Here is a 14,091-nt window from a genome sequence, read left to right on the forward strand (position 1 = left end):
AAAAACAACAATTTATATTTTTAATATTTCATTCAATTTACGATTTTTTTTTTTAAATAGATTTATATGTAATGTCCATGAGACTGCTCTTTAAATATTCTTAAAAAAGCTCAGCGGCACGCGCTCTATTTTTAAGCAAGCTCGTGCCCATAGGACCCCAGCCTAATCTGCTTATCGGCACCGACGAACCGAAATAAAAAACAAACAAGATGCTGGGTGTCTTTCTTCAATATATAAAATGGTTCAGATATTTGAGAAACAACTATTACCGCCATTCTGAGAAAATTCATTCGAAAGAACCAACTGGAAGTAGTGCCTTGACAGTGCTGGTGGCGGCATTTCGGAATGGTATGCCAATTTCCTTAATTTTGATTGGAAACGACGACTTCGCATGTAGTTTTCCTAAATTTTGATTCAGAAATTCAACTTCGTAGACTTCAAAATCCGGAAGAGATCAATAGAAACATGTCTGAAAATGTATTCTTCCACAGGATTACTTAAAAGCAGCGGTGCCTTCTCAGCTGATTGCAGAAAGAGGATCCAACATCGTAGTCATCAATCCAGGTGTCTTTATCTATCAATGCACATTGTAAATTTGGTTAATATTCGGCTTAATTTGGTTTTGAAGTGAGTTGAAAAGTTTCAGTAAATACATACTTCCCTTTTGCCATGTAAATGATATGTCTAAAATTCTTGAAATAAGTAAGTAATTGATGGCCTCTAGCAAGTTTCTCTTATACTCAATCGTTTTTGGAGACAGTTTCACAATCTGTACCGGTGCGCATTGCATTTTTTTTTGGACGCAATGAAGATAAAACGCATGATGCACATTACACGGTGGCTTGATTATTTTTCGTTTAGGTTTCAAAAATATGCATATTTTCCAGTAGACATGCATTTTCGACTTTTTATTTTGTCGGTAAATTATCCAGTGGAATTGGTTGCGAATAAATAAATGGTGTTCTTAGGAGCTCCCCAATACCATATGTGATATAACCTAACTTTGAAAGGTGTTTGTACTAACATTCAAAATATATTTGTCCTTTTTCGCTTGAAGTTTAAAGAAGACACTCAAGTCGCTTATCCAGTCAAATGGATCAATGAAATTGCTCGCAGATTGAGAAATACATAGAATTTTCGTAAGAAAATATAAAAGCATATGAATAAACCTTTCAATTCTTATTATATATATAGTTGATTACAAGTCTTATTTGAAATTGGCAAACCCCTTTTTGATTTCTGCTCATCCTCAACTGAGTATGCTCTCCCAAACAGGTTAATTACTCACACAAGTACTCTAATATAATAGTGATATTGCTATCAGTTTTCAACTATGTAGTTTTTGAGTCAAATTTAGTGACCCATGTTTCATGAGTAGTGGTTTACAAGAACCTATCTCTCATGAGGATGATCGGAACACTTAGCACTCATTGCATCTAGGTGATGCATGTCGAGGTGAAGCACTAGGATTTCTCTGCCAATACTATTCCAGCTCAAGCGTGCTAAACCACTAAGTTTCCTCCAAGGTTGAGCCCACTTTGATTGCAACCCCATCTGCCAAACCTTCAACAAGTGTTGTGCTTTATGAACCATTCATTAGAAAGCCCTTAAGCTCATCGGTTGATAAGTAGGAGATATTTTGCATAAATAGTCAAATTGTGATATTGCTATTAGGATTCAACTATGTAGTTTTTGCTATCAGGATTCAACTCTAATATTATGTTAAACAAATCCAATACATGTGTCTTTTTTTCCCTTTAGTTGAGCGATATAGACTTTCTTGGTCTTTTTTTTATATTGAATTTAAAAAACCTTGAGAAATTCCCTTTTTCCAGCTGAGCATTTAATGGAAAAATTTGCAAATTGATACATAATTTGTGTTTTGTTAGAAGTTTCCCTAATTCTGATTACATTATGATCATGTTTTGAAGGTTCTGAAAACATTAAAGTTGGTCTGGCGTCATCGGATACACCTGTGGTGATTCCTCATTGCATTGCACATCTTATGAATGGGCCCATGGATGAACATGCCCAAATAAACAAAAAAAAATGGGAGCAAGTAAGTGACCTAGTTCTGCTAGTTTTTTAGAGCGAATATTTTGTTGGCTTGAATCTATTTGATCATAAATGGAAGATTAGAATGATTCTACTGAGAAAATGAGAGCTTGTTAGTTTGAGGATAATAAGTTGATCAATGTTTTTTTTCCCCAAAATTGGCATTGGTCTTCAATCTATGTTACCTGAACTTCTCGGGAGAAGTACAGCAGTGGATGGGGGGATATTTGTTTGGGATAGCTGTTTTGGGAAGTCTCTTTTTTTGGGGATGATGGGACAAATGTAAATGAAGGAAAAATTTAAAATGTAGAAAATTTCAATTATTCTTTTGATAACAATGACAAGGTATTACCATTGATGCAGGAGCATTTGGGTCACTGACAATCTTGCTGTTCAGTTTGTTCTATTTTTTGTTTGTGTGTTCAGGTTTTTTATGCTTTTGTTTTGCTAAGTCGATTTTGCTGTCATGTGTGGGCTGTTAAGGCTGTAGCTTTTTACTTGATACTGGATACAATGGCCCCAGTTAAAATTCTAATAAATGAAATTATTAAAAAAAATTCAATAATGTTTTGGGCTTATTTAGATTTTTTAAACTAAACAAATAAATCTAAACTAAACAAATAAATCTTAATAATTTAAATAAGTTGGCTCTATGGCTGATTTGTTGCTGATGAAAGCAAACTCTTAACAGACCCAGTTGCACTTGTATATAAATAGGTTGTTTTAGCCTGAGGAGGCATCGAAGTACCTTCCAACAATCTGGCATTAAATGAATGCTGATGAAGTCTAGATGCAACTGTGGATCTCTGGTTTGTGGTAGGTTGTAGCTCCTATCACTGTCAAAAATTTGTTGTTCACCATTGCACAATCTCTACATTTGCATCAGTCACATTATTCATTACCTGAGTCACATTGCCACGCAGGAGCAGAGTATTGTGGGTAGGAAAATTGCACCCATTAGTAGTTCAAATACTCTGAGCAACCCTAGGAGGAGGATCTGACCAAGACAAGGGAGTACAAATGCCTGTGGATCTTGACTCTCACCTTTGTTGTTGTCTCGCAACACAGCAAAGCAGAGGTTTTATTCAGTGACTAATGAGAGTGATCATTGTTTTAGCATGGCTTGAGGAGGTTTAGTCATGTGATCTAATACTAAGAATCAAGACAGTCCAGGCACTCTGCAGACTGTAAATCAGGAGCAGATTGGTCAGGTTCTTTAAAGAGTTTTGTATTCTATTTGTTGTAAATCTGAATGCACATCAAGTTAAGTTATTTGTCCAGTTGTGACTGAACACAGCTTGTAAACTGAATACCATTCTGATCTACATTTGAGTGAATGGTATTCTAGGCTGAATGAGAAATGATATTTGAGTGCTGTCTTACTCTTTGAAAAGTCATTTCATTTTAGAGTGTGATGCTTTCAAGGACAGCAAGGATAGCTATGTTAATACCTTGACAGCTAATTCTTGGGTTGTTTTATTCAACGAGGGTACAGTTGAGCAGTTGGGGGCACTCATTATCATGTTATACAAGAAAATGGCTGGAATTCAAAAATCTGCGTGGGAGGTGATCAGTCCCAATGAATAACTTTAGGCTATCTTTAGGCTTGTGGATGTTACAATAACTTTCTTTATTTCATTTTTTTCCAATATTGAATTTAGTAGAATCTGTGTGGTATCCTGTAGTGGTGTTAGAGCACTCCCAACTGCCAGCCTGTGATTACTCTATGGATAATAGGGAACATCACTATAGTGTGATAAGAAGGGAACCGACATGAGGGACAGAGAAGGAGAACATCCTCAGGAATTCATCAAGGAGATTAAAGAAATGTTGACTAGCATAAGAGCTAGTATGGGGGAAATGGTCCAACTATTAAAAGGTTAGAGACAGTACACGGATGGACCTAGACAAAGAAAGCACAAGTGAGTAGGCTAGGCAGCGGAAAGTGTTAACCAACAAAAGAACTTTCAGGACTAAATTTCTAGAGAAGGAGTGGTTGTGGAGGAAGAACAAACTGATATAGAGGAGGATCTAAGGACGTATCAAGATTTGATGATGAATACTATGACTTAAGACTGGTCATACACACATCTGAATTTTAGGGACTTTTATGAGATGAAGAAAGCAACATGGCATGGGAGGAAAGGGTATAAAGGAAGGCTATTCAACACTGATAGGGAAAGATCACCTCTCCAACTTTTGATGGATTTGGAAGCCCATTAGCAAGGGCATGGTTGCAGAAATTGAATATAAATTTCTCGCTAAATCTTGTGCTTGAAAAAGCTATCAAATTTGCCACCCACATGCAAATACATACCACATACAAGAGAAAACCTAGAAAGCAAGAGAGTGCAAGAAAAATGGAGACTATTGTAGAGAAGGAATGATAATGAATTAATTTATCAGAATGAATCCAAGTATTGATATGAATTATTGCAATAAGGTCAATCCTTATAAAGTAGATCAAATTGTTGATTGAAAATCTTAAACATGGTTATTGATAAAGATTTTGGAGCATGTTTGTCACTGTTGGCAAATTATCGAAGAGGTAAAGATCAGTATTGAGAAGATAGATCAACAGGTAAATAGACTAACACAATAGGTAAACAGATACAGCTTATCAGTGAATAGAAGTAAATAGGTACACTAAGTACTATTAGTCTGAAGGATAGACAAGTAAACTCAAACAGGCAAAGTATTATTGGTAAACTAGAGGACAAGACCTATTGGTATAAAGGAGCAAAGTTTATTATTGGTAAAAATAGAATGGAGTGAACAGGTAAATGTAATAACAATTTTGATAAATTAGATGTGCGATCATGAAGGAGCAAGATACGTTGAATTTGGACAAAAGATGAAACATATGACATTAATCGAAGAATCAAAGGAAACTGTTTAATGAGATTTGTGAAAAGATCAAAGTGATGAATTTGAAGAAGTTTTAGCGAATGGAAATAAGGTTAATTACCACCTCGGGAATGACATAATGGATTACACACAACCAACATGGTCAAAGAATTGAGAAAGTCTGATATTGAGGAAGATTTGAAAAGAAGCTAAAGGAGATTTAGAAGCCCTAATTAGGTTTTACATGTGAAGGCAAGATTAGATGAAAAGGAGATCAAGTAGAGTTATCACATTTTGTTGGAGAAGTGATATCAGAAGGAATTAAGTGCAAAATTGAGGAGGGATCATAGAGCACATCACAGAATGATTTGGAAGGCAGAAGTAGAGCGTAAAGGATTTGACAAGCTTTTGGAGAAAGCATTTACAAGTCATCATCTTGTTGTTTTTCACTTAATAGTTTGCAACAAGTTAGTAAAATCCTTTAACTGGGTAGTTCTTAACAGGACTGAAAGTCTTTTTATAAGACTAATTGTAAATCCTCTAAAAAGGCGAACATTGTAATAGTGCGATATTGAGGAAGATTCGAAAAGAAGCTAAAGGAGATTTAGAAACCCTAATTAGGTTCTATATGTGAAGGCAAGATCAGATGAAAAGGAGATCAAGCAAAGTTATCACATGTTGTTGGAGAAGTGATATCAGAAGGAATTAAGTTCAGAATCTAGGACGAATCACAGAGCATATCAGAAAATGATTTGGAAGGCAGAAGTAGAGCGTAAAGGATCTGACAAGCTTTCAAAGAAAGCATTTACAAGTCATTATCTTGTTGTTTTTCACTTAAAAGTTTGCAACAAGTTAGTAAAATCCTTTAATTTGGTAGTTCTTAAAAAGATTGAAAGTCTTTTTAGAAGACTAATTGTAAATCCTCTAAAAAGGCAAACATTGTAATAGTGGGATAAAATCATTTAATACAGTAGTCTGTAATAGAACTGTAGACCCTTTTAATAGGGTATCAATCACTCGTAAGAGGGTGACTCACTTAGAAGTTGACAACACTGTAGCTCCTAATAGGGCAACCTTATTACTGCAGTGATGAGTTGTGGGTGCATTCCCACTGCAGTTTTTCCCTCTAAATAAGGGTTTTTTCCAAGACCAAAAATTTGGTGTCATGTGTGTACATGCTCCAAGTTGATGTTTATTGCATTGTTACAGGACTCGCCAAGTTAGACCAGGACTCTGCGAGTCCGAGGTAGAGTCCTGATTTTCGAGGCAATTTGCCTCTGGACTCGGACTTGGCTACGTCCTGGCAGAGTCCACACGAACTTGCCAAACTCGCCGAGTCCTGATGCCAGGACTCTCGCCGGCGGCTAAGAAGGAAAAAGGCAAAAAAAAAAAAAATGCTTTGTTTTATGTTGACTTTTTTGGTTCTTATAACATGTTATTGACCTAAAAAGGTCATTCCACCATTTGCTTGTGCTCACAAGAGAGAGGAAAGAGTTAGAGAAGAATATTGGGGTTTTGAGAGAGAAATCAGCAAACCGGTGGGCTCTCCCGTATTGATTGCTAATGGTTTGTGCATCTTTGTAGCTTGCATTAAAGCATTGAAAGGAGCTTAAGGGAGCATTTGGAGGAGGTTTTTACAAACTTGCATTTCCATTGTTTGTGCAAAGTTGAAGAGGTAAGCTACAAGTTGCATTTCTTTGTGTTGTTTAACTTGTTTTGTACTATGTTTTAAACTTTTACATTCGTATTTTTTAGTATTTTTACTTCTCATTTTGTTTAAATTTGTTTGGTCTCTACTCTCTACTACTAGCCTACTACTATCTACTATTTTTACTTCTAATTTTGTTTACATTCGTATTGTAGCAGGCTAGCAGCAAACACATTGAATTTTGACATTATGTCTCAGGGTGAGGAAAGTGGAACTAGGCCTCTATTTAACCCTAATGCAGACCCAAGTGCAATAGCAAGGGATAGGGCTTGGAAACATGCCATCCCGGGGCACAAAAAGGGAGTTGTTACATGTTGGCATTGCGGTGTAGTGTATAATGGGGGACGAATAAATAGATTGAAGTATCACCTAGCACATATACCTAGATGCGATGCTAAAAAATGCAAAGATGTACTCCGAGATGTTATGCGAGACATGCAAGCTCTTTTAGAGGAAAAAATGGAGAAATGAGAATTGAAAAAGAAGCAACATGAAGAAATGGCACAACTAGCCCGAGCCCAACAGGGATCTTCTAGTTTTCGCTCTCCATTATCCCTTACTCCACCTACGGAGGCCACTACTTCTACGAGCGGGACCATTGGGCTTCGCATTTGTAAGCAAAGATTGACACTTGATTCCATGTTTGCTCCACGCTCGGCTCCAAGTGCACAACCATCGCTTGAAGGCATGGGTTGGAACAAGGATAAACATGATTATGCAAAATTGGCACTTGGAGACTTCTTCATCTACAACAACATTTCATTCAATGTAGCAAGGTACTTATTTATTTAAAATTGAATTTATGTCTTCTCTTGTTTTCAAAGTTTCAAGTTTCAACTTTCAACTTTCAAGAGACAATAATATGCTTATTTTGTTTATTTTGATTTGTATTTTGTTTTCAAATTTATTTATAATATACTAATTTGTTTAACTTAGTTAAAATTTTATTCTATTTGTTTTAGGTCCCTTTATTGGCAAATTGGAATCGATACTGTTGCTGTTTGTGGTCCGGGGTTCAAAGCCCCTAGTGTTGAAGAGCTAAGAGGCCCTATTTTGAACCGAAGGGTGGCTGATGTAGAAGTTGAAATCAAGGAGCAACGTGAGGTGTGGAAGAGGAAGGGTTGCACCATCATGACTGATGGTTGGATTGATAGAAGGAGTAGAACACTCCTCAACTTTCTTGTCTTCTCATCAGGTAAACCGTAATTGTACTTAGAGTCTTAGACATTATAAATTTAGAAGTAGAACTTGTACTTAAGTGATTAAGTTTATAAATTATGAATTTATAAATTATGATTCATGATTCATCATTAATCATTAAACTAATTTGTTTCTTTTTCTTCAGGTGCCACGGTTTTTTTGAAATCAATTGATGCTTCAGGAAAAACAAAGAATGCTGAATATCTTTGTGGGGTAATGGATGAAGTGATAAAGGACGTGGGTGAGGAGAATGTGGTGCAGATGGTTACAAATAATGCAACAAATTATGTTGCTGCAGGAAAACTTCTTATGGAGAGACACCCTCACTTATTTTGGACCCCTTGCGCTGCTCACTGCATTGACCTCATGTTAGAGGATCTTGCTAAAATACCTTGGATAAAAACAGTTATAGAGCGAGGAAAGAGTGTATGCAAATTCATATATAATCATACATGGGTTCTCAACCTTATGAGGAAAGACAATGGGCAAAAGGAGTTGTCTCGTCCAGGGGTCACTAGATTTGCAACCAATTTTCTCACATTGAAATCTTTGCTTGATTCAAAAGGAGGTTTGAGATGCATGTTTGTTAGTGAGGAGTGGATTGCATCATCATATGCAAAGAGCACTGCGGGGATTGTTGCAGCTGATTATGTTTTTGATGAGGCTTCTTTTTGGACATCGATTGTTGATATTCTAAATTACACGGGTACCCCTCCTCCCCCTCCGGACCTCGAATTGGTTCGAACCGGTTCGAGATTCTGGTCCGGTTCGACCAGGGTTCGATTTTCGAATCCTGGTTCGAACCCGGGTGGATCAGGCTGGGAAAATCGAACCAGGTTCGAACCCGGGCGGATCAGGCTGGGAAAATCGAACCAGGTTCGAACCCAGCCAAGAACCCGCCCACGAACGCGGAAATAAAGTGATTTATTTGCATTTTTAAATAATTTTTGGGGTCCACGTACCCTAAAAAGGTGTTATGAATTGGTTTTTTGCTCTCTCATAGTCATTTGTTGTTTCTAAATAGGTTGTTTTGCCTTGAAGGAGAGCACATAAGTTTTTGAGCAAGCATCCGGTTGTGCAAGGAGGAGTTTGAAGATTGACTTGTTGGTGTTCTTGAAGTGTTTGTGCATCATTTATACACATTTGCAAACTTGCAATGGTTGGAAAAGGACCAAGAGGTAAGATCTTATTCCATTTGGCATTTACTATTGTTTTGTTCTAGTTTTTCCATTTTTTTTCATTTCTCTTTCAATCTTCATATGTTCTAAGTTCTTGAATCTTTTCCATTATTTCAAAATTCGTCATTTTCTTGCATATAGATTATGAACATATATCTAATTAGTAATTTATTGCCATAGGGAAAGATTCGAAAGTAATGTCATCTACCTCTTCATCAATAGGCAACACCGAACAAAGAATGGAAACCAACTCTGATTCTCCTCTATGGAAGTATGTAGACATTATAAAACCCATTCCAGGAGGTGGTGCATTCCATTGGAGATGTCGAGGATGTGATGTAGAAAGAAATAGTTCTTATTATCGTGTGGTAGGCCATCTATGTGGTTATTCTGGAAGAGGAGTCAAGAAATGCCCTGGCCAAAATGATGTCCTTATACCAAATCACACCGTGTTAAAATATATTGAAGAGCATGAGGCAGCAAAAGAGAGAGGAGGACGCAGGGCAATAGAACTCGGTAGTAGTAGCAATAAAAGTAAAAAAGCTATGGGAATGCAACCCCCTTCAGATGTTATTGTACAAGACCACCCCTTCTTCAATACTACAATGGACACTGACACTGAATCTGTCCCCATTGTACACAAAAGAAAGGGGCCAATAGAAACTTCTTTTCAAAACAAGGCCTAGGATATTGCTGACATTAAGGTGGGAAGATGCCTCTATGCAAATGGGTTGTCTTTTAATGTTGTCCGCTCTTCATTTTGGAAGGACATGTTGAGGGGTGCCAATGAAGCTCCAAAAGGGTATTGGGGCCCCGGTTATGAGAAAGTGCGCACCACCTTGTTGGATGATGAGGTCCAACGGGTTGAAAATCAATTGAAGCCCATAAGGGACTCATGGGTTGAGACAGGGGTGACAATTGTTTCAGATGGCTGGAAGGATTCTAGGAACCGTCCCTTGATCAATGTCCTTGCGGTGTCCCCTAAAGGGGCAATGTTTTTGAAAGCGGTGGATTGTGAGGGCAAAGTAAAAGATGGGCCATTTATTGCTGATATCTTAATTGAGGCCATTGAACAAGTGGGTGCAAGAAACGTTGTCCAAGTCATAACGGACAACACAAAGAATTGTAGAGCAGCAGGTTTGTTGGTTGAATCACGATATCCACATATCTTTTGGACACCTTGTGCAGTCCATTCACTCAATCTTATGGTACAAAAGATTGGGAACCAAATTGAGGGGATCAAAACAGTGTATGAAGAGGCTGAGGACATACAAATGTTTGTCACAAACCACCACATGACTCAATCTCTTTTCAGGAACTACTCAAAATTGGAGCTATTGAAGGTAAATGAACTTGAACTCAAATTAGTAATTTAATTTTTAATATTTGACAATTTCTGATTTTTCATATTTTACTTGTGCAATTGCCAATGTGTATACTTTTCTTAGTTTTCTAAAATGTGTATCTAATAGTTGTTTTTTGCTCTAATTTATGTCACAGGTTGCTGAGACCCGTTTTGCATCACATATAATCATCTTAAGACGACTTGTGCAAGTGAAAGATGCACTTCAAGGTATGGTAATCAGCAACAATTGGGGTGTATGGAAGCAAAAGAACATTGAAAGGGCAAACAAAATAAAGGATAGGCTATTGGCTGACTCATGGTGGGAACGTGTGGAATATCTCCTTAAGATCACCGAGCCCATTATGAGCATGCTTAGGTACACTGACATGGATAGGTCTTGCCTTGGAGAGATCTATGATGGCATAGACTCAATGATTGAGAAGATCAGGGAAGTTATAAATGAGCAGGAGCAAGATCCGCAAGAGACCTTTTTCAAACAAGTGCAAAAAATTATTGATGAAAGATGGAACAAAATGACCACTCCATTACATTTGCTTGCCTATGCCTTGACCCCCAAATACTATAGCTCACAATATTGTGATCTACTAGGAAGGTTGCCACCATACAGAGATATGGAAGTGTTTGACGGGTACCAGGCAGCATTTAGAAGAATATTTCCTGATGATGATATAAGAGATGTAATCATGGATGAGTTCATAGCATTTGTCAATGCTACAGGTCTAAGTAATGATGCTCTTCGTCATCGGTTCAAGAAGCATGCTCATGGTTGGTGGTACCTCCATGGCCAAAAATTCCGAACATTGCAGCCCCTTGCAATCAAAGTTATATCACAAGTAAGTTTTATTTTCTTTTAAATTAGCTCACTTTATCTTCAAAAGAATTTTTTAATAAGATTGAATTAATTCCTTTTTAATTGCCTACCCTATGTTGTCTTTATAGGTTGCTAGTTTTTTTGCATCAGAAAGAAATTGGAGCACCTATTCTTTCATCCACTCGGTGAAGCGCAATAGGTTGCAATCAAAAAAGCCGAGAACTTGGTATTTGTGCATAACAACTTGCGCCTTCTTTCGGACAAGAGTCAAGAATACAAAGAAGGGGAGACAAAGAAGTGGGATGTAGATGCAGAGATTGCGGACTTGGATGCTTCCATTGCTGCGCTTACAATTGATGATTTTGATGACTTTGATGCCAATACTATTGTTGATTCTGCTGCTGATCCCATTGGCCTTGGTGCAAGTAATAGCGTAGGCGACGAAGGAGGAGATGAAGAAGAAGAAGATGAATATGAAGAAGATGAAGATGAAGAATGAAGAACTTAGAACTAGAAACTCAGAATTTTAATAGATTTTCATTCTATTAGTTACTGTTAAACATTGAACGTGAAACAATGACACTTGAACTTGATATTTTAAATGTTTTGAATCTTTCATCTTTGATGTTGAAGTTGATTGAATTATGTTACTATATGATGGTATGCTCACCATGATACATTGATATGTTATTGTTTATGCTGTTTTAAAGTTTTAAATGTGTTTATGGTACTATGCTACATTCTAATTTTAATTCATACTTCATAAAAATGTATATATATATATATATATATATATATATATATATATATATATATAAAATTTTTACATGTTTTTGTACTAACGAACCCAAACGAACCCAAACCCCTTTTCAAAATTTCGTCGAACTAGCGAACCGGTTCTCGAACCCGAACCCGGAACCAAACCACGAACCGGCAACTTAGTTGATATTGTGACGGTAATTTTCCTTTTTGTCCTCATTTCAACTTTATTTTGTTTGTGAAATTATGTTATAAATTATTGTTCATTTTTTAAAGAAAAACTTAAAGCTGATTATTTCTTTTCCAACTTTCATAATGATTGCAGTTTGTAAAGCTACTTGTTGTTCTCCTACGAACTGCTGATGGAGAAAATCCCTCAATGGGCTACATTTATGAGGGCATGGATAGGGTGAAGGAGGCCATTTGCTCTTTTTTTGCAGGGAATTGAGATAGATATGGGCCTATATGGGATGTCATTGATAGACATTGGCACAATCTACTTCACAGGCCTATACATGCAGCGGCCTACTTCCTTAATCCAGCATACCAATTCAGCCCACATTTCAAGGCTGATGATGAGGTGTGGAGCGGCCTCTACGATGTTATAGAGAGAATGTCACCTGAATCAGCAGTTGGAACAGATATAGTCCGTGAGATTGAGCTGTTTAAGAAAGCTCAAGGGGACTTATTTGCACAAGAATTGTGGAAGAAAAGTAGGATAGAATTGATGCCTGGTAAATACTAAAAATCTTTGATTCTACATCCTAGATTCCTAATTTCTAATGGTAATTTTATTACGATATTACCATTTTAATTTGATAAGTTCAAAGTTATTGATATGATTCAAAATTTTCTTGTTTCAGATGCATGGTGGGAGATGTTTGGCACAAAGGTGCCAAATTTACAGAGGATTGCGATTTGCATCTTGAGCTAGCCATCTAGCGCATTAGGATGCAAACGTAATTGGAGCCTATTTGAGCACATACACTCAAAGAAGCGCAATAGGTTGGCAGTGAAAAAATTAAATGATCTTGTCTTTGTTCACTACAACCTTCGCCTTCGCCATAGACAGATCCTTGGCACCGATACATCACCGATTGTATTAGAGAATGTTGGTCCTCATGCAGAGTGGAACACAGAGATGGCTGATCCTATCTTCAGTGATGAAGATGTGGAGTGGGTAGATCAGGTGGATCGGGAGGTTGAGGCAGTAGCGATGGCAATTGAGGAGGCTATAGTGCGAGGAGATAGAGTGCAGGACCCTGAGGCTAGGAGTGATGGATCCCAGTCTGATGACGAGGATTATGTGGGTGAGGATGAGGATGATGATGATGATGATGATGAGGATGAGGATGAGGATGAGGTTCAGGCTCAGCCACAGACATAGGGAGAGAGGATGGCTCTAGAGTCTACCATGACTTATCTTAGGCACACTCGTAGGAGGACATAGACTACTATGAGCCTTAGTCTACTAGTTGTTATTTTGACTATGATATATGTTTTGAACTTATGAATTTGATACCATGGAATTTGTAATCCATGAATATTGTAAACATTTGAGTCTTTGACACTGGAGTGACACTATGTTTATTACTTTATGGTTCATAACTTTATATTGTGTTATTCAGTTTTTTTCCTTCAGAAATTCGCTTTTATACTTATGTGATCTATGCAAAATTGTGTGTGTATTAAGTAGCTTCTATTTATCTCAATTACTATGTATTTGATGTTAATTGACTAAAAGATATGTGAAACAATCTTAAAATCCTTAAAAATCTTTGAATTTCATGGGTTTTTCAATTTTCCGAGTCCTTGCAGAGTCCGGTCACCGAGTCCGAGTCCGAGTTGGATTTTGACCTTTCCGAGTCAGAGGCGAGTCCGAGTCCTGTAACTATGGTTTATTGCATTACAATATTACATTTCAGCAAATAGGTAAATTGTCATTTCACAACAACAAGCTAATAGTTAAAGTAGATCAGTTTATGTTTGAAAGTGTATAAGGTTGAATTGGTAGAATAGTTTATCGTACTGATTCACCCCCCAGTACCTATCTTTCCAACACAAAACCCTATTGGAAAACCTAAAGGAGTGCATTTAATAATTATAATCCCAGGAAAGTATAACTAAGTTAATGTTAAGAAAGGAATAAAAGATGACTTAATTAAAA

The 14,091-nt window shown here is 37.1% G+C and overlaps 1 protein-coding gene across 9 annotated transcripts in view; it reads left to right on the top strand.

The window, feature by feature from the left end:
• The first annotated feature begins 213 nt into the window (after positions 1–213).
• Positions 214–14,091, top strand: part of ARP9 (actin-related protein 9) — a 329,521-nt gene continuing 315,643 nt past the window's right edge. For all 9 annotated transcript variants that reach the window (XR_016355759.1, XR_016355760.1, XM_089798716.1 and 6 more), the window contains exons 1-3: positions 214–348; positions 492–564; positions 1,932–2,059. Coding sequence is in view for 7 of the 9 variants with exons in the window: in XM_089798716.1 (XP_089654842.1) it covers positions 346–348; positions 492–564; positions 1,932–2,059 (204 nt within the window). In the remaining 2 variants the exon portion in view is untranslated. The remainder of the gene's footprint in view (positions 349–491; positions 565–1,931; positions 2,060–14,091) is intronic.

Source organism: Cupressus sempervirens, chromosome 8 (assembly GCF_028749045.1).
Source record: "Cupressus sempervirens isolate cs-2001-9-10 chromosome 8, ASM2874904v1, whole genome shotgun sequence".
NCBI lineage: Eukaryota > Viridiplantae > Streptophyta > Pinopsida > Cupressales > Cupressaceae > Cupressus > Cupressus sempervirens.